The sequence below is a fragment of the Neofelis nebulosa genome, chromosome Y, assembly GCF_028018385.1.
Source record: "Neofelis nebulosa isolate mNeoNeb1 chromosome Y, mNeoNeb1.pri, whole genome shotgun sequence".
NCBI classification, from domain to species: domain Eukaryota; kingdom Metazoa; phylum Chordata; class Mammalia; order Carnivora; family Felidae; genus Neofelis; species Neofelis nebulosa.
Window position 1 is genome coordinate 6,538,788 of NC_080801.1, and position 27,596 is coordinate 6,566,383.

Sequence of the window (27,596 nt, forward strand, 5' to 3'; positions counted from 1 at the left end):
CCACAGAGCCTGACCTGGGGGTCAAACCTACAAACCAGGAGATCATGACCTGAGGTGAAGTCAGCTGTTTAACCAACTGAGCCACCCAGGCACCCCTAGAGTCCAAATTGTCTAAAATTATGTGATTAATCAGTTTCTTGGCCCCTCCTGAGTCTTCTTGTCCTCTCTGGAGTACTTTTAACATGTAAGAAGAGAAGTCTATAATTTGTAAAAGCTAAACTGTATGACTAGGTCTTTATTTTTGGGCTATGCTTTATTCCATTGGGAACATGGTACATGCTTATTCTAGAGTTGTTCTGTCCAATAATAGCCACATATGTAACGGTTAATTTTCTAGTAGCCATAGTGGGGGCAGGGGGGAACAGGTGAATTTATTTTTATATATTTTATTTAACCCAGTATGTCCAAAATATTCCAACATATAATTGATACAAAAAACGTTAATGGTATTATTTTATATAAAATTTCCATACTCCATCTTTGAAATCTGGTGTTTACACTTAGAGCACCTCTCAATTCTAACTGGTCCCATTTCATGTACCCCGTGGCCACATGTGGCTATAGAGTCCTGTATTGGACGGCACAATTTTAAAGCATTTGGAAAACCCAGAAGAGTAAATGGAAAACCTGTTGAAAGTTCTCTAAAAAGATGGACGCTGCCAATCTTTTTAAACTACTTGTGTCAGCCGCCTTGTCCAGTGCATCCTTTTTGGCGGGTGGTGTTCTCCACGATCGAGCTCATCCTGCAAGTCCGGGTTTGCGGTCGGTTGATGCTGGCCCGCAGCTGTTGTGGGGGCTGTGGGTCTACTGGAGAGAGCACTAGAACGACAGCCCAGCAACAGACGAGCTTGCAGCCCCAGTCCTGCCCTTACACAGTTGCTTAGCCCTCTGGGACTCACTTAAACTATATGGGCATCTGCTTCCTTCTCTGCAAAGCAGAGGAGTCAAAATACGTGATCTTTGATTTATTTTAAGGTCTGTGTTTTGAACGTGTCAGTCGACTTTAACCACAGTCCAATAAAAGCACTCTCTGCCTTGGCACTTAGGGTCTGGGAAGAGATGCCAGTGTTTTCTGACTTAAGTTGCACTCTTGGCTTTCTTTCCCCCGACATTGGATGGTGAGAATTTCCGATGTAAGGAATGGTGGAAACGGTTGTACAGTGAACACTTGTGTACCTAGACTTACCCGGTAAATTTGTGTCCTCCTTGCCTGATCGCTTATCCGACCCATCCATTAATCCATCTTAATTTTGTGGGGTTTCAAAGTAAATGGCAGACATCCCTCCAGTTGCCCCTAAGTATACTCTGCTTTTAAACAGAGCTCTAGCCTCTTGCTCAACCGACTGCAGTTCTCTATGCTTATTTCCTATGTTGTTTTAACAGTGGAGAAGCTTCAGCTTATTGATGATCAGTTTGCAGGTGCTTACCCTCAGCGTCCAAAGTTAGAATCCTTAGAAGTAAAGTTAAATGAATATAAGAGAGAAATGGAACAGCAGCTTCGGGCAGAAATGTGTCAAAAGGTGAGCTGTATCTTGTTGCTGTGCTTGTCTTGAAGGTCTTTTTTTAAATTTTTTTAAGCTTATTTGCGAGTGAGTGTAAGCAGGGGAGGGGGCAGAGAGAGGGCAAGAGAGAATCCTAAGCAAGCTCCACACCGTCAGCACAGAGCCTGACTTGGGGTTTGAACTCATGAACCATGAGATCATGAACTGAGCCGAAATCAAGAAGTCAAGATGTTTCACCAACTGAGCCACCCAGGTGTCCTATGGTGTCTTCATCTTGGGTATGGGGGGAAAAATAGAAAATTTTTATTAACAAATGTGATACACTGTTACACATGATTTTTCTTTCCACCCAATGTCATTTTTTATGTCTTTTGAGTGAATCCTACAGGTACAGTGAATGAGATGAAACTAAAGATGAGTTAAACTAAGTATATTTAGAGCATTAGTGTTAAACCTAACCATGAAGAGAGAAGTTATTGTCTTAGTATAGTTTTGGTATTTACAATAATTCGTGATTGATTGGCAGTTAAAGTATTTTAAAGATACTGAAATAGCAAAAATTAAAATGGAAGAGAAAAGAAGGTCTGAGAGGGAATTGGCTGAGTTCCGGAATGAATTGGAGAGAGCTTCTCAAGCAAAATCTGATGCCCTTATTTCTCGGGAAAAGTTGTCTCTTGAGAGAATTCAGAAGCACCAAGAGGTGAGATTTTAAAATTCTTTGCCGGGTGTCTATTTCCTGCGTCTGTTTGTAGATGGGCTTCAGGCCCTAGAGTGGGTTGTGACAGTTGGTTAGCCAAGATCAAGCCCTACAGGTGTATGAGGGATGGAGGTCAAGAGCACAAGTGGTAGGACTGGCCTTGAAAAGGTTATGGAGACTTCCTCCCCTGAGAGTGCTGGGAGGAAGGGACTGCGGGTGCTAGCTTCCAGGTTGGGAGTGGGCAAAACTCCCCGCTGAACATGCTCTCTCCTCTCGGGCAGATCGGAGGGCTGGGGGGCAGCCTTGAGGAGAGGATCAGTGTGGAATGGCTGCGTGGGGTTGGGGGCCTAGCAGCCCTCTGAAGCAGGCCGGAGTGGCAGAGCTGTGTGGAGGACCTGGCTGTGACACGGGCAGCCTGCAGCTGTAGTGGACTGAACCAACTGCTTGTAGGCAGTTGGTGTGGTAGAGTCTGTAAGATTAGCGAGGGAGGAGGCGCTTGGGGAGTGGACCCTACAGAGCTGAGTTTATTTGGCTTGAGAAGTGCAGCCTATTGGATTGAGGACATTGGGGTTTGGTGGGATAGTGAAAGGGGCCAGGGGGGACGGTGGGTGACTACTAACCCAGGGTGGAGGGAGACAGGGCTGTGTCCAGTCTCCGAGGCATCCAGGATGAGATGTCAGGACACTGACAGAAAAGTAAGCGTGGGCCCAGAGGACAGGGCTGCAGGTTGAGATGTGTGGAGACTAGAAACAAAGTGCAGCGTGCTGCCCTTGGGGTTGAGGGTCCCTGGAGTAGCGGAGTCTAGGATTGTGAAATGGTCATTTGATCTTTCCCGGAAAGTGACTGGACAGGAGGTGGAAAGGGCAAGGAGTGGCAGGAGGGATGGGGTCCACTCTTTCAGGAAAAACTGGTTCCTTTCCCAAGCAGCTGTCTTAGACCAACCTGGATTTGGCACACAGTTTCCTGTGTCCAGCTGGAACCACTGCTATGTGGAGACCTCAAAAGTTGAAGGACTCCCTCCCAGCACCCATCCTTGCTTATGGCTTCTCAGAAAGACCCAGTCATGTGATACGATTTTGTGTACGATTGCTGTTGATGGGGCTCTTAGAAAAACCGATGTGGGAACCACTGTCTTTGAGATGACTGGATGATGTTTACATTAACAACCGCATCGTCAAGATGGGTGACTGACTAGTTCAGATCAGTTACCAGACCAGAATATTCATTGAGTTTGCTGATTCTCTGAAGGCTCTGGACAAGATGGCCATCCTCATGCCATGCATCCTGGCTTTATTCCGCTACCTGCAATACCCTTCTTGTGCCCCCGATGAAACCCTCTTGGCCTTCAAATCCAGCTTCTGTGTCCCTTCCTTGTAATGCCTTCCCTGACTGACTCCCTCAGGTCCTGTTCCTGCCACAGTCCTGAAGTATTTTAGTTATAAAAGTCATCACATCCTAGTGTGATAATCTCTCTCTCTCTTTCCCTGACTAAACTGAATTTTGGAAAGATTGGAACTCTGTCTGTTCGTCTTCCTCTAGCTCTGAGTGTGCTGTTAGACACATGCCAGGTACTCCATGAAGCCTTGCTCAGTGAACACACAAATGGAAGTGTGGCCTGTTCATTCAGCTTGTTAACCCTGAATCAGAATAACCTATGAACTGAAACTTTCAGACGACAGAACCAGGAGAATTCTATTCTTTGGAAGTTTTATTGCTACATGCACATTTTGTGTCATTTTCCTCATGCTGATGCACTTGTCCAAATGTTAAGTGTCTGAGAGATGTCCATTAGGTAGAATAAATAGAGCAGGAATATTAGGAATATATGATAATGGAACTGAACAGTCATTGAAGGACGGAATACATGTTTGGGTAGCTAAATAGGCAAAAAGAGTACCCTGATCAGAACCTCTTGAAAGTGAAATTGTTACCCTAAGTATCTGTAGTTCTCTGGAATTGAGGAAGCACTATATTAGTTCAGATCTGTTGTATCTTTAGCTTGCTTGGTGAAAACTAATGCTTCTGTACACAGATTGAAACCAAGGAGATTTATGCTCAGAGACAACTTCTCCTCAAAGATATAGACATGCTAAGAGGCAGAGACGCAGAGCTGAAGCAAAGAATGGAAGCTTTTGAATTGTGAGTAACGTGTGTTTGTTTGGGATATTCAGAATGACGGTTCAGAAGAACTAAATACACGTCTTAATAGTCTGATGTTAACTGCCAAATAGTGTTCACTTGTAAAGGGGATCCCACCTAGCTTTAAAAGGCAAAAATGAAGGGAAAGACTAGGGTTTCACTTATGAACTAGTACACATTAGAATGAAAAGCAGAGTGAGACGCCATCATCAGGCTACAGTATGACCAGACATGTGACTTGAAGAAGCTGATAATGCTTGAACAAATGCCATGTTTCTCATTTACATCCAGTCATTTGCATCCAGTAGCTGCATGTGTGCAAAGTAACAATTCCAGATACTTGGACCTTCCGCCCTCTCCTGCACTGCTGCTGTCAGGGGAGGGGGAAGATGGTGGCTCCGACTCAACTCCTACTGGGCGAAGAGATTACTGGTGGTTGTTTTGTTTTTCTTAGTACCAATTGCGGAGGGGCAGAGAGAGACGGAGACAGAATCTGAAGCAGGCTCCAGGCTCTTGGCTGTCAGCACAGAGCCTGACCCAGGGCTTGAACTCCTGAACCGCACGGTTAGGACCTGAGCCAAAGTCGGACGCTTAGCCACACGCTGACCACCCAGGCACCCCTGGGTGAGACCATTTCTCTTGGTGTGTGTGTTCCTTTCCCTAAGTGCTCACAGATGTATCCTCCTTTAAATCTCAGCTGGGATTAAGAGCAAGCTCCCCAGTCTGTAGTTGGTGGAATTAAGCTTTCTTTCCCATTTGGTGTCTTGAAACTCCAAATATTCCAGGAACCCTATTTTATTTAAGAGGTTTGTCTTTGTCTTTATTAATGTTTTTCATTTACGTAGGTTCTGTTCATTTGATTTCTTCCTACCTTACTCTCTTTGGAAATTCTCAAGTGGCAGTTTGCTAATGTGAGAGAAAAGAAAAGGGACAAAGTTTGGGTAGATTCTGGATTGTATAATCATGATTATGTAACCACTTCTTTAACCTCTGTTTGCCCTGCTTCTCCCTTGTAAGCACATTAACTGAAGTGAATGGATTTACTTGTCCTTTGCTGTACAGATGGGGCAGCAGAGGGAGCTCTAACACCAAGCGTTTATGCTTGGCTGGGAGCCCTCCCATCCCTGTGGTTTGGTCTAAGTGCCTGTGAACCTGATTCCTGCCTCTGGAATTGGTTTTGTAGGTGATTGAGGGTCTTCCCACGAAAAGCACTCCATTCTTCAGATTTGGAGGTTCTGATGGGCCTACCTTTTGTTTTTGTTTCTTCAGTCAATAGATCTTCAGTCATCATTTGGATGCCCAAAACGAATCTTCCACCTCTAATTTTTAGGGGCCAGTTAACTCTCACAGTTATAAATAACAGTCTAGAAGAAACAAACACTTAAGGTACACTAAAGTTGGCTTTGTGGCTTTGTAACTAAAAGCATCCTCCTTTCACCCCTCAGTTGATTGTGACCCTTTGTCCCCTGTACCCCCCTTTTTGAGTGTGGGTTCTCTCCTGTAAGTGTAGAAAAGTAAGAAACCACTTTGGTAACCACACATTGACACTCCCCTTAGCCAGGTGCCGCCATAGAAGGCCATCTACTAGCTAATGAACTAAATCAGGTCGTAAAGTAGATGGACTTCTGGCTCTTTTCAGTTCACTTCCCAGCAGGGAAGCCTTGTAAAGGTTTTACTCCGGAGCTAAAAACACAAGGCGTCTCTTTCCCTCTGAATGTGTTACTTCAGATGTTGGGGTTTTCTTACTTGCTTTCTTTCTCTTTGGCTAATTGCAGGGCTCAGCGGCTACAAGAAGAAAAAAATAAAAGAGCAACTGACGCCCTTAGGAAACGGGAGTTGAATGTCCAGAATATCGAGGAGACCTATGACCAAAAGCTCAAGAATGAGCTGCTCAAGTAATTGCTTGGCCTTGTTAAAGAAATCCTGTGTTTAAAAAAAAAAAAAAAAAAAAAAAAAAAGAAGAAAGGGGGCGCCTGGGTGGCGCAGTCGGTTAAGCGTCCGACTTCAGCCAGGTCACGATCTCGCGGTCCGTGAGTTCGAGCCCCGCGTCGGGCTCTGGGCTGATGGCTCGGAGCCTGGAGCCTGTTTCCGATTCTGTGTCTCCCTCTCTCTCTGCCCCTCCCCCGTTCATGCTCTGTCTGTCTCTCTCTGTCCCAAAAATAAACAAAAAACGTTGGGGAAAAAAAATAATTTAAAAAAAAAATAAAAAGAAATCCTGTGGGGGCGCCTGGATGGCGCAGTCGGTTAAGCGTCCGACTTCAGCCAGGTCACGATCTCACGGTCCGTGAGTTCGAGCCCCGCGTCAGGCTCTGGGGCTCTGATGGCTCGGAGCCTGGAGCCTGTTTCCGATTCTGTGTCTCCCTCTCTCTCTGCCCCTCCCCCGTTCATGCTCTGTCTCTCTCTGTCCCCAAAAAATAAATAAAAAATGAAAAAAAAAAAAAAAAAAAAGAAATCCTGTGTTTAAATTAAGTTGCTGGAAACACAACCACGCTGATGAAGTAAATAGGACTGACAGTTGATGGCAAAATTGGGTGTTGAAAAAAATCTGTGTTTTCATTTGGTAGTCCAGCCTTTCTCGTGAGTATTTAAGATAGGTTGAAAAGGTACATATAGAGAATAGCATCCTCTGCTCATTTAAAAAAAAAAAAATGTTAACGTTTGTTTATTTTTGAGAGAGTGAGACACAGCGCAAGCAGGGGGAGGGGCAGAGAAAGAGGAGACAGAATCTGAAGCAGGCTTCTGGTTCTGAGCTGTCAGCATAGAGCTTGACACAGGGCTCGAACTCATGAACCATGAGATCATGATCTGAGCTAAAGCTGGACGCTCAACCAACTGAGCCACTCGGCACCCCTCATTCTTACTTGTAGCTTCTCTGACACTTCCTGAGGGCATGTGGTTTGCTTTAATTTTTAGGGGACTTTAAGACTTGCTCAGTTTGCGCAGATGAGAATCTATAACATTGAAATTAAAGTCATTTTCATTTTTTTAAATATTTACTTTTGAAAGAGAGAGAAAGGGAGAGAGGGACAGAGTGTGAGTGGGAGAGGGGCAGACAGAGGGAGACACAGAATCTATAGCAGGCTCTAGGCTCTGAACTCTCAGCACAGAGCCCAATGCAGGGCCTGAACCCATGACCCGTGAGGTCATGACCTGAGCTGAAGTCAGATGCTTAAATCAACTGAACCACCCAGGGACCCCTAAAATCACTTTCTGTTATCTTTTATTATACTGACACTAAGATGGGGCTAGCTAATGATTTATACATTGGTCTTCTACTGGTGATAGTATTTGTCAGTGAACATGTGCCTTGTATTTCTTCAGGCTTCTGCAGAATCAGAATCCAAAAAAACCCCAGTTAATTCTGTGAAGCAAAAAACAATATAGGAAAGGAGAATGTGATCACTGTGGCTTTCTTGTAGCCTGAAGTTTGTGTCCCACTGAATAACCTCTTCATGCAAAGACATTAAGCCCATATGGTAACTTTCTAGTGCACAGTATAACATCTGGCACATAATAAGTGCTCAGTTAATATTGATTGAGTAACTGCATGTATAGTGAAGAGAGGAGTCAACTAAGCTTCCCTGGGTGTTTCTTAGTCATTGGCCTCATTTTTATTGCCTTGCTTATAATTTGTCATTGATATGCCATTACATAGTACCCACAAAGGTTTCTGGAGGCTGTTTTTTTTTTTTTTAATGTTTTTATTTATTTTTGAGAAAGAGAGAGAGCACAAGCAGGGGAGGGGCAGAGAGAGAGGGAGGAAGACACAGAATCCAAAGGAGGCTCTAGGCTCTGAGCTGTCAGCACAGAGTCCAGCACAGGGCTCAAACTCATGAACTGGGAGACCATGACCTGAGCCAAAGTTGGATGCTCAATCAACTGAGCCACCCCTGGAGGTTATTGTTTAAAAAAATTCTGTTAAAAAAGTAGCACCATTTTCATTGTATCAGTTTTGAAATGATGGGTTTTATGTCCACTCCTCTAACATAGTAGTGAACACTGAAGTAGCTCTAGTCATTAAATGGTGGGAAATAAATGAAAACTGTATATGTGAACTTGGTGCAGCAATGGATACAGTGAATTGTTGGGTATCATTTGGCCTTGGGCGTACTCATGGCTTCAGCAAGTGTTCAAGTTGGGAGGATATCACGCAAGTGCCTCTCTCTGCTTTCTCTGACCTCTGAACCAGAAAGTCAGCTGGTAACAGCTGGTGGAGGTGGCTTAAGCTTGTAAGATGAGCCTTTGGGTGTCTCTAATTCATTGCTAATGCTGTTGGCCGTTGTCTCTCAGGACTGTACTCAGCCCCTAAGGGCAGAAGTTCTCCTGTTAGGGAGGGGAGACAGGACAGGTGAATTGCAGGACTGGAGAGGTGAATAACCAACTGACTCAGTTGTCATTTGGGATTTAGAGTCTGTCATGCACACTGGAAATTTAACTTCATTTAGTTCCTTGTGTCGGTTGAGACCAACAGGGAAGTAATTGTCCTTGGTTCCCTCACAAGAACAGGACCCTTCATTTTGTGTGATTGCATTTGAGAATTGAATTTACAGGGTCACAGCAGAGTTCTCTGGACCTTTCACATTCAGAATTCAGATCCCTGGCTCTCATCTTGAGAGAGCCTGAGGTTTGCACGTGGTCACTCTCAGTGCCCTTTGGTGCCCCGGTCCCGTAGATAAGCTCGGGTATTGATAGTAGTCCATCCAGGAGAGTGACAAGCTCATTTTTTTTTTTTTTAATGTTTATTTTTGAGAGAGAGAGAGAGAGAGAGAGAGTCAGAGTGTGAGTAGGGGAGGAGCAGAGTGAGAGGGAGACACACATTCCAAAGCAGGCTTCAGGCTCTGAGCTGTCAGCACAGAGCCCAATGGAGGGCTTGAACTCACAAATCATGAGATCATGACCCGAGCTGAAGTTGGACGCTTAACCCACTAAGCCACCCAGGCACCCCTCATTTTAGTTTTTCTGACTTGCAGATATCAACTTGAACTCAAGGACGACTATATTGCTAGAACTAACAGGCTGATAGAAGATGAAAGGAAGAATAAAGGTGACTCTGGGGGCAAGCTGTATTTTTCCACGCTAACATAGGCTGTTAACTTCCTAGTGTCTATTCTGTATTCTAAAGAAGCCATTGCTTACACTTCGTGTTACTGCAAAAAGGACATGATTTTTGTTAATTTTATAAAATAAAAAAATACTGTTTTTTACTACATTTTTGTGAACCTTTATGTGTAATCATTTGTATATTCGCTAAGGTTAGTGATTTATCAGCAGGGTTTTATCCAACTTTATTTCTGTGTATTTTGATAGATGTGATTATCAACAAGGTGCCAGTGACTTTTTGCTATCTGGTAAATACTACTCTTAACCATAAGACACTTCATTTTTTACTTCAGGAAAATTTTAACTTCTGTGTCGCTGTGATGTAGTTTCTTACTTCTTTTACTTCTGATGTATTTTTATGCTTCATGATATTTTCACTTGACATATAATCTTTTTTTTTTTTTTTTTTTTTTTTTTTTGAGAGAGAGATGGTCAGAGAAAATCCCAAATAAGCTCTGCCCCATCAGTGCTGAGCAAGTGTGGGGATTGAACTCACAGAACTGTGAGATCATGGCCAGACCTGAAGTCTGATGCTTAAGAGTCAGATGCTTAACCAACTTAGTGGCCCAGGCACCCCTACTTAACATATAATCTCTTAAACTGTTGTATACATCAGCTTGAGAGTAGGAAAGTTGAATAATTTTTCAGTCTTTGAGATATTTGACATCTTAATATATTTCTAGGACTTTGTTGATGACAAGAAGAAGAACTTTTAGTGACAATTTCAAGTGGACTTTTGGGAGTGAACCAGGGCTAGGCACATGATGCTGAGAGGCCAGGTCACTCAGTGTATGTCTGCTCCTCCACAGCTAATTTGTGGAGGCTGATACTTCGGTATCCGTGCCATCACCTATTTGGCACATTAGGGTTTTGATGATACATCTTCATAGACCATGTTAGATGAAGTGAAAATGACAAAATAGTAAGTACAAAATCACAATGGACAAATCTGTCTTTAAGGAAATTCCGACCTGTCAGTATGTGGGCCCTGTGCTCAGAGCCGATGGTGTAAGTGGTGACTTCTCTGCAGCAGGACGAGGCTTGCTACGTATCTGACAGTTACACTAACTTCCTGTTACCTGTTGAGTAACGCGGCTTATTTCCTACTTCCTGCTGATTTGTTTTGACCTTGACATGTGCTATTCAGATAATGAAATAATGGTCATAGGTCTGACATACTGGCCACAAATTATTAAATGACTTGTGTATTCACTAGGAAAACCTGATGATGTTAATTGGTTGGCTCTTTCTTTCAGAAAAAGCTATACGTTTGCAAGAGGAGCTGATGGCTATTGATTCAAAAAGGGAAGAACTCAGTCATTGTATAAATCGTGTCAAAGAGCTTGAGGTAATTGTGTCTTTTCTTTTGATTTAGACATTAGACAATATATGAAACTTGAGCTTTAATCCTGTGTGATTTATCTTAAGTTACCCTGTTGATGTGTTGGGTCTTGTTACTGTGTGACTCAAGGTGATGGCTGCACTTCAGTTCATTTGCTAGTTCTTTGTTTCCATCTTAGTCTCCTGGGGAAGCATAGGAAGAAGATGTCTTTTGGGGCCTAATCCCTGCCTGAATCCTGTGTCTCTCTCTTTCTGCTTGTGTGCCTTTGGGCAAGCACTGTGACCTCAGACTCCTCATGTGTAAACTCTGGGATGTTCCCGCCATGCATGGTTGTGGAGGGAGTTGGGGGAGCCGAGTTTTGCATGTCGTATGCGGCTTGTACGCACTAGTTTCTACCTCAGCCTCTTCTCCCTTGCCATCAAGGGCAGAAAAAATTCCTGTCAGGATGTCAGGATCTCCCAGTTTAAAACCTGATGAGATGCACTTTTCAAATGCCATTGTTACTTGACTTGTATTAAGTTGTGTGTTTACGGGACACCTGGCTGGCTCAGTTGTTTAAGTGTCCAACTTAGGCTCAGGTCATGATCTCACAGTTAGTGGGTTCAAGTCCTGTGCCAGACTCTGTGTAGACAGCTTGGAGCCTGGAGCCTGATTTGGATTCTGTGTCTCCCTCTCTCTGCCTCTCCCTTAAATAAAAAAGCAAACAAACATTACAAAAACTTGTGTGCTATCTGAAGGACAGAGCCGGAGCTTGAGGTACTTAAATTTTATGCACAGAACATATTTTTGTAGCATTTTACATACAGAACATATTTTGTAAAGAGTTACTCACTAGAGAATTCTGTAGGCTTCTCACTCTTGAGCTATATTTGTACTAAGAAGAGGAAAGCACCACAGTGCATTAGTGAAATATCACCCTTTTGTATTTAAGAAATGTATTGTTGCAATCTGGGGTTGCCTTTTTGGGCCCTTAGTTTCATCTGGAAAATGGGGATCTTCAGATTCCCCAAGCTAGTGCTTGATAGGACCAGGTCTTCCACAGGTGCAGTTGGATGAGCTTCCTCCTGCCCCAGCTCTTGGGCAAAAGAGTTGTTGGAGTTCGGGTCTTGTTGCAGAGAAACAGACTTTGGTCAGATGACCTTCATTAAATTGTGGCACTCAGTGTTCAGGCAGCCTGGCAATTTTTACTTAGAAGTGTGAAGTCACCATTCACATACAGGTGTTTCTGTTTCGATTCCAGCTTGAGTTAGAGTCGGTCAGAACCCAGTCTTTGGCAATAAGCAAACAAAACCACCTGCTGAATGAAAAGGTGAAAGAAATGAGTGACTATTCGCTACTGAAACAAGGAAAACAGGAGCTTCAGGCACAAAATAAATTACTTAAACAACAGCTGGGAGAGACCAGAAATGAGAACTTGCGCCTTCTAAACCGTAAGTCTTGTTTTGTCTGGATGGCATGCCTTTGTGATTGACACTGGCTCAGTATTCCAAAACTTCTCTGTCCTGTAAGGGAGGCTTCAATTGAGAAGATTTTCTAAAATTTCATGGATTGAAGGTACATTCTTTTCACTCACTGTCACTAACAAGTTTTCAACTGTATAAATATGCCTCTTTGGGTGGCCCTTGGCTCTCCTTCCCTCTGAATGCTGTTTGGGTTTGGCCAGTGGGGACACAGTCCCATGCTTGGAGGGAGAGAAAAGAGTGAGGTTGAGGTGGCTGTTATCCCTTCTGCATCTCCTCCTGTGAAGTAGCCCAGGGCGGGCCCTGGGCCGCAGCCAGGCAGGAGCCCAGGCCTTGGATTTTCAGGGCTCTGTACCTGCTCGCGCTCTCCAGGTCTGGGAATTCCTCCGCTCCTGACCCTCTAGGCCCTAGGAGTGGTGAGGACAGGGCCCCGGCAGTCCAGGGAACTACACCATCCTTTGTGGCTACCCGATGTGAGTCCCTTTATTAAAGGATCTTCCAATGACCCGAACTGGGGACACCATCTGCTTTCTGCCTGGACCCTGAGTGCTGCTGACAGATGCCCAGGTCGGACTGGATGTCAGGGCAGTCGTTGGCAGGTTCTGACAGGTTCCTCCTGTGCCTTCTGTGCATAGTAGGGCAGATTGGTGAGCTTTCATGTTAATTTCTGGATTTGAAAGAATTCTTTTACTGGGAGTACAATCCTGGAGAGCTGTAAAGTGTGCAGTCACATGCATTAAATTCTTTTGTTCTGGGGCGTCTGGGTGCTCAGTCAGTTAAGTGACTAACTCTTGATTTCGGCTCAGGTCATGATCTTGCAGTTCATGAGTTGGAAGCCCTATGCCGGGCTCTGCACTGACAGTGTGGAGCCTATTTGGGATTCTCTCTTTCTCCCTCTCTCTCTGTCCCTCAGTGCTTGCGTGCGTACGCGTGCTCAGCCTCTCTCTCAAAATAAGTAAACTTAAATAAACTTTTTTTAAAGTAATTCTTTAGTTGGGAAGTTTGTGAGTCAAGATTGTTCTTAATCTACTTAATAAAATTACTATCGTGTACAAAGGGAAGAACAACGTAAAGCCTCTTGAGCTGCTTTTGTTAGGTGAAACGAGAAAACGTGAGGCTGGTGACGAGCAGGCTTTTTACCTTCACAGACCTGGCTCAGCCTTCTCCAGAGCCGGTGGCTTTTCAGAAAGAACTAAAGAAAGCAGAGAACGCTATCGTGTGTGAGCATAAGGAGTTCGAGACCCACAGGCAGGCCCTGCAGAAGCAGCTGCAAAGTGAAGTGAGTACTGCCTGGCTCACCCAGGCATCTGGGCGGGCCGCTCTGTGGGCCTGGGGACTCGGTGTGCGCCACACCGGCACCAGTCAGCCGGTGGCATCAGAAATGAGCCCCCAGTCTGCTGATTACTCCCCCAGTGTTCTTTGTCCTTGGAGAAAACTCTCAAGCTGTTGTGTGACCTTAGGTTCCCCATAGTAATAAAACCGAGAGGAAAGTAACCCCCCCTGAACACGCAGTTTTCCAATCCCTGTTGGTGCTCCCTGGTAAAAGTACCTGATTCCCCCCTGTGATGCAACAGTATCGATGCTCTTTCTGACGTCTGCCTCTTGTGCTGGAGTAGCTGTTGTTGGAGAGGAGTGAAAAAGGAGCTGTGGAACTTGCTAGTGGGTTCTGTTGTTGTTTCATCGGGACCCCGGGGGTGATGGGTGTCTGGCTGCTGAGAATTGGCCAAATCGACAAAGAATATCAGCCCGATGAGAGAATTGTGCCTTTGGAAGTATGCTGTGTGATTGGTTTTACATTAATTTCTTTTCCTTCTCTAAATCTTGGCAGATTGAATGTTCTGCACAGCTGAAGGCCCAGATCCTCGATTACGAAGATTCCGTAAAGAGGTTAACGAGAGAGGTGGCCGATTTGAAATTGCAACTGACACAAACCCAGACGGGTTAGACACCTCTTTAACTTGTGTGTGGGTGGGTGTGTGGGTGCACACGTGGGAAAGAGAATGTGAGCAGCTTCTGATGCTTGTGAACACGTAATGATGATGTTTCAGTGAAGTTGTAATTCTCACAGTAGGGAAAAGCTATAGAAATGTGTCACCTTAGAAGTAAAACTCTTGTCTTGGGGCACCCGGGTGGCTCAGTCAGTTAAGCGTGCAACTTCAGCTCAGGTCATGACCTTGTGGTTGTGGGATTGAGCCCCATGTCAGGCTCTGTGCCAACAGCTCAGCCTGGAGCCTGCTTAGGATTCTGTATCCCCCCCTTCTCCCTCCCCCTCCCCCCTCTGCGTGAAGAAAGCAGGCCTGTGAAGCCATAACTGGTACATGCACTCTCGATAAATGTTACTCACGACTGGAGCTTCCAAAAATGTTGAATGTGCGAGTTTGTCCTGAATACTTTGATTTTTGCAAGGTAATGCTCTTGATCTCTTTTAACTCTATCCTCCACCTTTTCCCATCCTTTCTCACACTGTCATTTTGTAACCTATAGCCCTAGAGAACGAGGTGTACCGCAACCCAAAGAATTCTCTGCTTGATCGGTCCATCAGCGGATTACTGGGTGGCAACGTAGTGGTGCCCCGAGACAATGTAAGCGGGGATTTCTTGAAAAATGCTTTCAGACTGGAAAGGCTGACAGCAGGCACGGTGCTGTCAAGGATTGCAAGTGACCCAAGTGCAAGCACCGGAAGTAGTTCCCCTGATTCTGACCTGGAGTTTGTAGCCAAGACCAAGGCAAGGGTGAAAGAGCTAGAGGAAGAGGCCGAACGTTTGGAGAAAGCTTTCCGAACTTACCATCCAAGAGTTCATCCATGCCCCACGGCTAGGTCTTCAGCAACCATGAGCCCACCACCCCTGCACGCAACAGGAATGCCCAAAAAGGCCACTTCCAGTTCCCCTGGAAGACCTACTTCCGCAGAGGACTCGGCTGTCCCTGAACAGCCTCTGACAGGCACGGCTGAGGAGGACAGGAGCAGTGCTTCCGCTTCTGAGGCGCGGCCGTGCAGGGGCACGCCCTCCAGACGCCTCTCCTCCTCTCCCCTGCCCAAGGCCGAAAGCAGCCTCCTTGCTAAAGTGTATCTGGAAGGTGAGCTACCAAGAGGGTTGCGGGGTGCTCTGCATTTGGAAGCTTCTGGTGCTCAGAGGGCCTCTGAACCCAGGGAGAGTGCTGCCCAGGACGGCAGGAAGGAGCCAGCAACCACAAGCTTTGCACTGGGTGAGCAGAAGCCACACTCTGGGTCACTTAGAGCCCCACTTGCCTGACCTCGTGCCCTGCTCTGTGTGACCTCATGCCCTGTTCTATGTAATCTCAAGCCCCCCTGAGTGGGTCCATGTGACCCAACTCTGGGTCATCTTGGTTCCTGTTCCAGGTAATCTCTAACCCCATTCCATCTGAGCTGGTACCCCTCTCTAAGTGACCTCAAGCCTGCTCTGGGTGCGTTCAACCTCTGTTCTTGGTGACCTCAAGCCCCACTCTAGTTCAGTATGTCCCCACTTTGGGTGAGCTGGTGCTGAGCTCTGGATGACATTGTGCCCCTCTCTAGGTGAGTTGGAGCCCTGCTCCAGTTGAGTTCTAGCCCTGCTCCCTGTGACTTCAATTCCCACTCTGAGTGACTTCATGCCCCGTTCCAGGTGACATTGAACCCTGTTTCTGGTTATTTCGTACTTCACTCAGGGTGAGCTTGAGTCCTGTGCCTAGATGAACTTGAGCCCTGCTTGACTTGAGCTAGAGCCCTGCTCAGATGAGCATGTGTACCACTCTTGGTGAGAATGAAAGTGGCATCAGTGGGCATGAGTGTTGCCTCAGATGAGCTGGAAGCCCCTTCTTGTTGAGCTTGTGCCCTGCTCCTGGTGAGCACTAGTCCTGCTCTAGGTGAGCTTGAACCCAGCTTTGGGTGAGCATGTGCCCGGCTCTGGTTGAGCTGGAGCCCCTCTCCTCACCTTGAGCCTTGCTCCAGGTGACCTCATGCTCTGCTTCTAGTGAGCTCATGCCCCACTGTGGGTGACATCAAACCCTGCCCTTATGAGCATGAGCTCTGTTCCAGGTGAGCCTCCTCTTTCTGCCCCTTGCTTACTTGTGTCCTCTCTCTCTCTCTCTGAAATAAAATAAAATAAATAAACTGAAATCTGTTTTGTACTGTCTTAAAATATATGTTTACATTTTTTAATTTAAATTTTTGTTATTTCTAATTTAAATTTACTATATTCAGCTGTTGTAATCTGTAAATGTTGATATTTTAACAAATGTACTGAATTTCTGTTAACATAATATGGGTAGTTTATGTCAATATTCTATTTGTGTTTGAAAAAACAATGTATATAATCTGATTACAAGTTGTTGGGTTGCACATAATGCCCATGATATAAATAATTTATTTTCTTATTGATAGTTGTCTAGTGGGTTTCTTTATTACGGAGAGGTAATATGTTATAATCTATCATTCTATCATCTTGGTTTGTTCTTTTCACCTTGAAGTTGTCAGTTTTGCTATATAGTTTTTGAGGTGGGCTAATGTCTATGAGGTAGTATGTAGGGTCTGGCACTGAGAGCTGGCTTTGTGGCTAATCATTGTACTATACAATCTGAGTCTGGTGAGCATCTTCATGGTGGGCCACATGTCATTTCTTTCAAGAGCCTTTTGAACAGTAAGAAAAGTCCACAATGTGGAGGAGTACATCCTTATAATTTGAGAGGTCTTCCCATAAAAATAATTTTCTGGATGTGGGTTTACTGTGGCTTCCTTAGAATTGAAAATGAATCTAGATCATTGGGCTTGCTATGTTTCAAGAAGTGATAGACCCATTGTGCCATCCTAATCTGATTGGGAAGGAGTCAGGCTTCACCTAGTGTCTTACATTGGCTTTGAGCCTTTGCCCAAAGGCTTTAGTAATAATTGGTTGGGCTCAGTGCCAAGCCATAAAAATTCATATAAAGAGGGGAAATAATTCTCCCTGTATATTTTCAGTGCTTGCACCTTTGGGTTTGAATTATTCCTTGTCACCAGAAGCCTCAGTTACGGCATTGGTAATTGCTTTCATTCTGATTGACTTACTGGTGTGGGTGCTGGGGAGGTTTCTTTTAGATGATATGTTGAAGTCACCGGTGTATGTCAAGAATTTGTCCCTTAGGCTCTATGGGAGTATTTTATTTTATTTTATTTTATTTTATTTATTTTATTTTATTTATTTTATTTTATTTTATTATTTTTTATTTTAATTATTTTATTTATTATTTTATTTTTATTTTTATTTATTTTTATTTTTTATTTTTATTTTTTTTCAATATATGAAGTTTATTGTCATATTGGTTTCCATACAACACCCAGTGCTCATCCCAAAAGGTGCCCTCCTCAATACCCATCACCCACCCTCCCCTCCCTCCCACCCCCCATCAACCCTCACTTTGTTCTCAGTTTTTAACAGTCTCTTATGCTTTGGCTGTCTTCCACTCTAACCTCTTTTTTTTTCCTTCCCCTCCCCCATGGGTTTCTGTAAAGTTTCTCAGGATCCACATAAGAGTGAAACCATATGGTATCTGTCTTTCTCTGTATAGCTTATTTCACTTAGGATAACACTCTCCAGTTCCATCCACGTTGCTACAAAGGGCCATATTTCATTCTTTCTCGTTGCCACGTAATACTCCATTGTGTATATAAACCACAATTTCTTTATCCATTCATCAGTTGATGGACATTTAGGCTCTTTCCATAATTTGGCTATTGTTGAGAGTGCTGCTATAAACATTGGGGTACAAGTGCCCCTATGCATCAGTCCTCCTGTATCCCTTGGATAAATTCCTAGCAGTGCTATTGCTGGGTCATAGGGTAGGTCTATTTTTAATTTTCTGAGGAACCTCGACACTGTTTTCCAGAGCGGCTGCACCAATTTGCATTCCCACCAACGGTGCAAGAGGGTTCCTGTTTCTCCACATTCTCTCCAGCATCTATAGTCTCCTGATTTGTTCATTTTAGCCACTCTGACCAGCGTGAGGTAGTATCTCAGTGTGGTTTTGATTTGTATTTCCCTGATGAGTCATGTTGAGCATCTTTTCATGTGCCTGTTGGCCATCCGGAAGTGTCTATGCATGTTTTCTGCCCATTTCTTCACTGGATTATTTGTTTTTTGGGTATGGAGTTTGGTGAGTTCTTTATAGATTTTGGATACTAGCCCTTTGTCCGATATGTCATTTGCAAATATCTTTTCCCATTCTGTTGGTTGCCTTTTAGTTTTATTGGTTGTTTCCTTTGCTGTGCAGAAGCTTTTTATCTTCATAAGGTCCCAGTAGTTCATTTTTGCTTTTAATTCCCTTGCCTTTGGGGATGTGTCAAGTAAGAAATTGCTATGGCTGAGGTCAGGTCTTTTCCTGCTTTCTCCTCTAGGGTTTTGATGGTTTCCTGTCTCACATACAGGTCCTTTATCCATTTTGAGTTTATTTTTGTGAATGGTGTGAGAAAGTGGTCTAGTTTCAATCTTCTGCATGTTGCTGTCCAGTTCTCCCAGCACCATTTGTTAAAGAGACTGTCTTTTTTCCATTGGATGTTCTTTCCTGCTTTGTCAAAGATGAGTTGGCCATACGTTTGTGGGTCTAGTTCTGGGGCTTCTATTCTATTCCATTGGTCTATGTGTCTGTTTTTGTGCCATCTATGGGAGTATTTTAAAGTGTTACACATTTTGAGGTCTGGAAATATAGGCTAGGTGCCTCATTTGTGGGGTGTTGAATAATAGCTTGGATCCAGTATTAAATTATCTTAGCCATTATCTTAGCCTTGTGTTGTACAAAGTTTTAAAATATCTTTTGGAAATAAAGAGTAAAGTTTCAAGTTTTCAGTGTCTAATTCTCTGTTATCCCCCAGGGACTTGACTTTATGTATAGTCACTGGAAGATCTTCAGTGGACTTCCCCGGTGACTAAATGGAGCTTGCAGGATGTATAGGCAGACGCTTTCCTATCCAAAATGTCCTTATCAAGTAAGAGTGGGTTCAGTGTCCATTAGCCCAGTGGTTATAGGATGTTTGGGGCTGGCCCCAAGATCCTACAAGCATGGAACAAGCACTTTGCATGTTGGCTTACCAGAGCATGAAGCAACAGGTGTTTTGCATTTAATGATGAACTTGCTAATTTTCATTTTCTAGGTGTCTTAGGTGGTGAAGGCACCAGGTTCTAGGACCATCTGTATTGAGCCATTAGATCTTGTGCCACCAGGAGCCAAGGTTAAGACCCATACTGTCTTATCGTGGAGATGATGTGGAACAACACCGAGGTGTGCAGCAACAGAGAAAATGTGGCCATGTGTGTATTTGCCTTTGAGAGGGGCCATACCTTCCCAAGTGAGAGAGACTGTATCATATTGGTTATAAGTCAGAGTCCTGATCAGAGATGAGTCTCCCTCTCCTTCTAAGGGCACTCCCTGTCACTTTAATCCAGTACAACACCCTTGGGCAGGGGTCTGCCACTTGTATGAATTGGCCATTAGCTAATGTGATTGCACTTTGCAAAAATCTTAGCCAGTTTTCCTAACAGTAGGTTATTGGGTCTGCCTAGAGTCAGGAAGCCCAACCAAAGTCTAACATCTGTTGGGAGAGTTTACCCTATCCTCAATGAGACATTAACAAATGGAAAATACATCCTAGCATGTTAAACCTACTCCAGTGAGCAAAACTTCATGATTTAGGAGAATTCTGGTTACTTTTTTCAGGGCTTGCATTTTTTTAATGGGAAGTTGTGGCAGTACTGTGCATAAGTAGTATGCAAAGCAGTGCAACTGAATGCTAGCAGGTGATGGATCCATTCCAGATAGAATTACCCATGTGGAAAAGCCCATCAGTAGGCATTTGCAGCTGTCATTCCCTATGGTCATTCCATACTAGTCACAGGTTTACCTTGCCACATGTTCTTCAGACTTACTGGCTATAGATCTGAAGTTCTAATGATCCTCTTAAGTTCAGTGGATTTGCTAGAATGTTTCACAGAACACAGAGAAACATTTTACTTACTAGATTACCAGTTTATTATAAACTGATGTATTTCATGTTTGTTTGTTTGTTTGTTTGTTTTTTTATTTTATTTTTGGGACAGAGAGAGACAGAGCATGAACGGGCGGGAGAGGGGCAGAGAGAGAGGGAGACACAGAATCGGAAACAGGCTCCAGGCTCCGAGCCATCAGCCCAGAGCCTGACGCGGGGCTCGAACTCACGGACCGCGAGATCGTGACCTGGCTGAAGTCGGACGCTTAACCGACTGCGCCACCCAGGCGCCCCTAAACTGATGTATTTCAGGAACAGCCAGATGGAAGAGATGCATAGGGCAAGGTTTATGGGAAGTGGTATTGAACTTCCCATGCTATCTGTGCAAACACTATATCTGCATGAGCTTACCAACCTAAATGCTGTCCAAACCCCATCCTTTGTGGGTTTTTTGGAGGCTTCATTACATAGGCATGATTGATTAATCATTGGCCATTGGTTTTTGATTAAACTTCCAGCTGCTCTTCCCTTCATAGAGGTGAGAGTGTGACTTAAATTTCCAACCCTCTAATCACGTAGTTGGTTCTCCTGGCAACCAGCTATATCCTCAGGTGATTTCCAAAAGTCACCTCCTTAACATAACCTCAGGTATCCTTGAAATAAGCTTGCCATGAATATCAAGAAATCTTTATCGCTCTCATCACAAGAAATCCCTAAGGTTTTAAGAGTAATTTGATGCTTCAAGAATGTTACCTAATGGGAATAAAATTGTATGTAACCTTTGGTTCTTTTTTTACTTAACCCAATTCCCTGGAGATGCATCCAATTGTATAGATTAAATGATGTGTTCTTTTTTTTTTATTGCTGAGTTCTAATTCATGGTGGGGATGAATTACATTTTATTTAACCTTTCACCCTCTGAATGATAATTAGGTTGTTTCTAGTTTTGACTGTCATGAATAATGCTTGCCAGTTAGAGGTTCTGTGAACAATAAATTTGTATTTCTCGGGGATAAATGCCCAAATAAATTCTTTCCTCCTTTAAGTAGAACAATATTTTGGCCTCCAATTCTGGTGTTTTATTTTCATTCAGGAATTGAAATGTTACTTTAATATTAATATTACTAGTTTCCTTGTGTATGTAAACATTTCAATTTATTAGGGTAAGTCTCTTTCAAACTTTAGGTTAGTTTTCCTTAGCTGCTGCTCTATTAAGGCTTGTGTTAAAATGATTTGTTGCTGTTTTATTGCTCCCAAGGAATATCTGTTAACTGGTGAATGAGTTCTTCATGGTCTGACTTTCACATTCAAAACTTACATGAGTGAATATTTGAACCATACCAACCTCCTATTGACTGTTTGTCACAGTCTCTGGGTCTAAAGTTTTCTCTTGTCCAGCAAAAGAGTGGACACAGGATTAAAATCTGAGAGAGAGCTAATGTCTGGGAAAAGACAAGAGCCCCTATTAAGGGTCCTTGCTCCGTTTTTATTAGGATAAGAAATCTTATAAACTTGGTGATGGACGTACACAAAGAGACCATGAAACTGTGAACATTAACTCATGGGTGTGAGGGAAAGTGGGTCTTGAAGATATGCAGGGTTAGGAATTTGGGTTAACACAAAATAAAATCCTGGCACCAGGGCATCCAGGTGGAAGGTTGTTTACAGCAAACATGAGGCACCACCTCTGTTTACCTAAACTCCTCTAGGGGAGGAGAAAGACAGAGCATGTAACTTCAGGGTCAGCAAGGCACCTTTCTTTTGCTAATTAGCTCAGCTCTGGGCAACTTCACCCTGCAGCAGTCTATAGCTGTATTTACCTGTTTACCTAATTTGGTCCTTCCTTCCTGTGAAAGCAGCTTTCTGCTATAGTACTAAACTGGGGGGCGTGTATGCCCTGAATACCTAATCTTGTTTACCTCATATACCTTGTATTGGGGCCTTTGTCCCACCCTCTCTATCCTGGGACCTTTGCCCTTTCCTCTCAATACTGGGACCTAGGGCCTGCCCTCTCTGTACTTATTTACCTAATCTTGTTTACCCAAACTTGGGTGTGAGCATCCTATGGCTTTGTAGTTCTTTTTGCCTTGTTAACCCATCAGTACAGGCTCAGGGAATTCCTAAGCTTATTCCCCACAACTGTGGACATTTGTCTGCTTGGTGTTCCATACCATCACCTTTTTGTTTCCCAGTATTTTTATTTATTTATTTATTTATTTATTTATTTATTTATTTATTTATTTATTTATTTATTTATTTATTTTTTACATATTCTAAACTATTTAGCTTCTTTTTTTTTTTTTTTTTTTTTGGGACAGAGAGAGACAGAGCATGAACGGGGGAGGGGCAGAGAGAGAGAGGGAGACACAGAATCGGAAACAGGCTCCAGGCTCCGAGCCATCAGCCCAGAGCCTGACGCGGGGCTCGAACTCACGGACCGCGAGATCGTGACCTGGCTGAAGTCGGACGCTTAACCGACTGCGCCACCCAGGCGCCCCAAAACTATTTAGCTTCTTAATCTACTTGCGAATTATTTTTTACCCTAAAATGATCTTATCCTCTCTTATCCTATTTTTGTACTCCTTCAGAGTTCTGCTTAACTGTCCCTACCCATGGACTTTTAAGTTAATTTTGACTAAAATCCACTGACAAGGACAGATATCCTTTGCTCTACCTGTGCCACTGTTATTTTCTCATTTAGTACTCATCTTAAAATGTTAGTTTAGCATTACCTGAATAAGTTTTGTTGTCTGTTTTTCCATAAGCCCATTTGGACATAGGTTTGTGTCGATCTCATTTATTGCTGGATCACCAATTTCTGGGACACAGTATCTCATTTATAAAACCACAATTAAATATCTGTGTAACTTTTTGGACAAGAATTGATTAACTTTAAAATGTATGAATGTATATCACTTATTTTGCTTGGCAGAGAGACCGATTTTTGGTGAACTGAATTAACAATTGTGAGTTTTTTAAGATTCTAAGTAGATTTTAATAAATCAGAAAAAACTTTTCCACATTTTATTGCCTCTAAGTCTAAATATGTTAACAAATTGTCATAGACTCTAAGTCTAAAGTTCTCTTTCGGTCAGCAAAAGAGCAGAATGCAGGATTAAAGCAAGAGATGGCTAATGTCTGGGGAAAGACAAGAGTCCTGAATAAGGGTTCTTGCCCCGTATTTATTAAGATCAGAAGGCTTACAAACATGATGGGCATGTACAAAGAGATAAAGGAACAGTAAACATTAACTTAGGGACATGAAGGAAAAGGGTTTTTTTGAAGATATGTTGTGTTTGGGGTTTGAGTCAGTATAAAACAAAATCCTGGTGCCAGGCAGATAGGCAGATGGTTGTTAATAGCAGACAGGAGGTGCCGTGTCTGTTTATCTTTGCCAGTCTAGGGGATGAGACAGATAGGGAGAATAACCTCAGGGATAACAAGTCACCTTTTCTTTTGTTAACCATCTCAACTCTGAGCTGCTTCACCTGCAGCAGAATGGTCCATAGTCCACTGATTTACCAAAGTTAGCCCTATCCTTCTGTTAAAGCAGTTTTTCTGCTATAGAAGTAAATTGGGGTTGCTTCCACCCTGAATATCTAACCTTGTTTACTCCATAAACCTATGTATTGGGTACCTTTGTGCCAGCTTCTATTTGGGGCCTTTGACCCTCCCTCTCTATTCTGGGGGCTCTGCACCCCCCCTATTTTGGGGTGCCTTTGCACCTCCCTATTCTTAGCGCATTTGCACCTCCCTATTCTTGGAGTACCCTGCTATTCTTGGGTGCTAATCTTATTTACCCAAACTGAGATGTGAACATTCTATGGCTTTGTATTTCCTTATGACTTGTTAACCCATTGGCATAAGCCCAGGGGATCCCTAAGCCTATCTCCCACAACAACTGGTAATCAAGAGAATATTATACTTAAGAGAAATTCTGTTCTATTATAGAAGAGGTTCTATTCACAGTATATGATAGCAAATATCTATGAATAATCGTGAAAGAAGAATAATATAGAACACTACAAATTCGGTAGATTACATTAAAATTGACTAAATCTTGCTTTACAAATGTTTCTAATTTAGCTGAAAAAGTATTAAAATATAGTTTAAAAAGTTATCAAGATGAACAGTAACAGTAGTTCACTTAGTGACAGTTTATACCACAATATTTTCACTTTCTGTTTATCCTTTGAAGATTTTCTTTCATTGTTAAAAACTTTCTTAATGTTTATTTTATTTTTGAGAGACCGAGACAGACATGAGTGGGGGAGAGGCTGAGAAACGAGGAAACACAGAATCTGAAGCAGGCTCCAGACTGCAAGCCATCAACACAGAGACTGACGCAGGGCTTGAACCCACGAAACCACGAGATCATGACCTGAGCCAAGTCAGACGATTAACCAGCTTGAGCCACCCAGGCACCCCAGAAGATTTTCTTTTATTGTTAAGCACAGAAATGACCTAAATGTAAAGTTTTTCTTTGCTTATTGTCTTAAAATTTAAAGATAATAAATATACTATTGTAGCCTATTTTAGCCATATGAAGGGCTGTAACAGGTACAAGACTTATTTTAAGTTGGGCTTAATTAGAAATAACGTGATAAGTGAATGTAGATAGTTAAATTTATGGAAAATTAAAATATTTTAAAATAAAGTTCTTGAGAGAGTAAAAACTGCAACTTTAGGTAAATTTTCTATTGTAGCTAAATCTAACAGGATTTCACAATAAGTATTTGGACTTAAAAAAAATTTTTTAATGTTATTTTTTTATTTTGGGGAGAGAGACAGAGACAGAGTGTGAGCAGGAGAGGGGCAGAGAGAGGGAGACACAGAATCTGAATCAGGCTCCAGGCACTGAGTTATCAGCATAGAGTCCCATAGGGGGCTGAAACTCATGAACTATGAGATCATGACTTGAGAGGAAGTCAGACACTTAACCTACTGAGCCATCCAGGTGCCCATCTTTTTTTGTTTGTTTTTAATGTTCACTTTGTATGTCAATAACAATTGGGTGAGATCTGAAAAAAAATGTTACAGGACATACCACTATTACTGTGTAGGACATACTACTATCATAAAGCTCTTATACAGAAGAAACTTGTAAGACTTTGCAGTTTGTTTAATGTATTCCTTTGTTATAAGAATTAAACACTAGAATAACTTAAAAATAACAAACAACTAGATGATGGGTTTTCCTGAATATCTACATATTACAGATTATTGCCAAACCACAAATGCTCATAACTCCAAAAGTAATATTATTAATTTTTTTTATCATAATGGTTACCTAATCATTAGTTTTCTTCTATCTCATGAATAGTACTTATGTCAGCCAAAATATAATTTTTGAGTATTAAAATTTTTCTTTCCAACATTTTACAAATATTTTTTGTTGAAGTCTAATTGGCATAAAATTAATAGTAGTTTCAGATGTAAAATTTATATTAGTTTCAAATGAGTCAACAATTCCATGCATTATTCAGGGTTCACCATGACAAATAAGGTCACTATCTGTCACCATACAATGTTATACAATATTATTGACTGTATTCTCCATGTTGTATTTTTATCCCCAGGACTTAAATTTGTAGGAAGTTTGTACTTACAAATATTATATTTTTCACCTATGTTCCCTTACTTTCTCCTTTCTGGTAAACACCAGTTTGTTCTCTGTATTCAAAAGTCTATTTGGTTTTTTATTTATTGGGTCATTTGTTATATTTATTAGATTTCATATATAAGTGAAATCATATGGTATTTGTCTTTCTCTGCCTGACTTATTTCCATTAGCATAATATACTTTATCTATCCATGTTGTAACAAATTGCAAGATCTCATTCCTTTTTATGGCTGAGGAATATTCCATTGCACATACGCACTCATATTCTTTATCAATTTGTCTTTTGTGTGACATTTAGGTTGCTTCTATATCTTGGCTATTGTAAATAATGTAGCAACAAACATTGGGATGCATGTATTGTTTTAAATTAGTGTTTTTGTTTTCTTCATGTAAATACCCAACAGTGAAATTATTGCATTATATGGCATTTCGTTTTTAATTGTTTTGAGGAACCTCTGTAACTGTTCTTCCAGAGTGGCTGCACCAGTCTGCATTTCCAACAGTGCAGGAGTGCTGTGTTTTCTCCACCTCCTCACCAGCACCTGTTGTTTTCTTTCTTTTTGATACTAGCCATTCTGACAGGTATGAGGTGGTATCTCATCATGATTCATCTGCATTTTCCTCACAACTAACAATGTTGAGCAACTTTTTGTTGTTTGAGCACCTATTGGCCATCTGTATCTCTTCTTTAAAAAATATGTATTCAGGGGCGCCTGGGTGGCGCAGTCGGTTAAGCGTCCGACTTCAGCCAGGTCACGATCTCGCGGTCCGTGAGTTCGAGCCCGCGTCAGGCTCTGGGCTGATGGCTCGGAGCCTGGAGCCTGTTTCCGATTCTGTGTCTCCCTCTCTCTCTGCCCCTCCCCCGTTCATGCTCTGTCTCTCTCTGTCCCAAAAATAAAAAAAATAAAAAATAAAAAATAAAAAAAACGTTGATAAAAAATATGTATTCAGTTCATTTGCCCACTTTTAATTGGAATGTGTGTGGGATTTTTTTCTGGTGTTGAGTTGTATATGTTTTTTACATACTTTTGATATTAACCCTTTATCAGATACATAATTTGCTAATATCTCCTCTCATTCATTATGATGCCTTTTTTTTTTTTTTTTAATGGTTTCTTTTGCAGCACAATTTATTTCTGGCTTTTGTTTCCCTTGCTTCAGGGGACATATAGATCAATATTTACTAAGGCAAATTATTACTTATGTTTTCTATAGGAGTTTTATGGCTTCAGGTTAAACATTTTGTTAATTTGTGTGTGTGTGTGTGTGTGTGTGTGTGTGTGTGTGTGTGTGTAGTGTAAGAATGTGGCCCAGTTTTATTCCTTCACATGTAGCTATCCATTTTCCCAAACACCATTCATTGAAAAGATTAGCTTTTCCCCGTTGTCCATTCTTGACTCCTTTGTCATAAATTAATTGACCATATAATTGTGGGCTTATAACTGGATAAACTGGTATCCTGTTGCATTAATCTAGGTTTCTATTTTTGTGCCCGTTCCACACTGTTTTGATTACTACAACTTTGTAGTAGTATATCTTCAAATCTGGGTTTCTGATACTTTCAGATTTGTTCTTCTGGAGGGCACCTTTTGGGATGAGCACTGAGTGTTGTATGGAAACCAATTTGACAATAAACGTCATATATTGAAAAAAAAAAGATTTGTTCTTCTTTATCAAGATTGCTTTGGCTTTTGAAGGTCTCTCTTTCTTAAAATTTTTCTCATATTTATTTATTTATTTTTGTCAGACAGAGAGCACACAAATGTGCACACAAACGGA

The 27,596-nt window shown here is 42.3% G+C and overlaps 1 protein-coding gene across 1 annotated transcript in view; it reads left to right on the plus strand.

Annotated features, from left to right (window-relative positions):
• The window catches only part of LOC131503537 (centriole and centriolar satellite protein OFD1-like), a 34,004-nt gene extending 17,384 nt beyond the window's left edge, over positions 1 to 16,620 (plus strand). Inside the window, exons 7-16 of the mRNA XM_058714974.1 lie at positions 1,384 to 1,520; positions 2,029 to 2,202; positions 4,232 to 4,338; positions 6,114 to 6,233; positions 9,309 to 9,382; positions 10,695 to 10,786; positions 12,021 to 12,210; positions 13,389 to 13,519; positions 14,069 to 14,180; positions 14,725 to 16,620. Coding sequence (XP_058570957.1) covers positions 1,384 to 1,520; positions 2,029 to 2,202; positions 4,232 to 4,338; positions 6,114 to 6,233; positions 9,309 to 9,382; positions 10,695 to 10,786; positions 12,021 to 12,210; positions 13,389 to 13,519; positions 14,069 to 14,180; positions 14,725 to 15,494 — 1,907 coding nt within the window. The 3' untranslated portion in view covers positions 15,495 to 16,620. The remainder of the gene's footprint in view (positions 1 to 1,383; positions 1,521 to 2,028; positions 2,203 to 4,231; positions 4,339 to 6,113; positions 6,234 to 9,308; positions 9,383 to 10,694; positions 10,787 to 12,020; positions 12,211 to 13,388; positions 13,520 to 14,068; positions 14,181 to 14,724) is intronic.
• Positions 16,621 to 27,596: the final 10,976 nt, after the last annotated feature.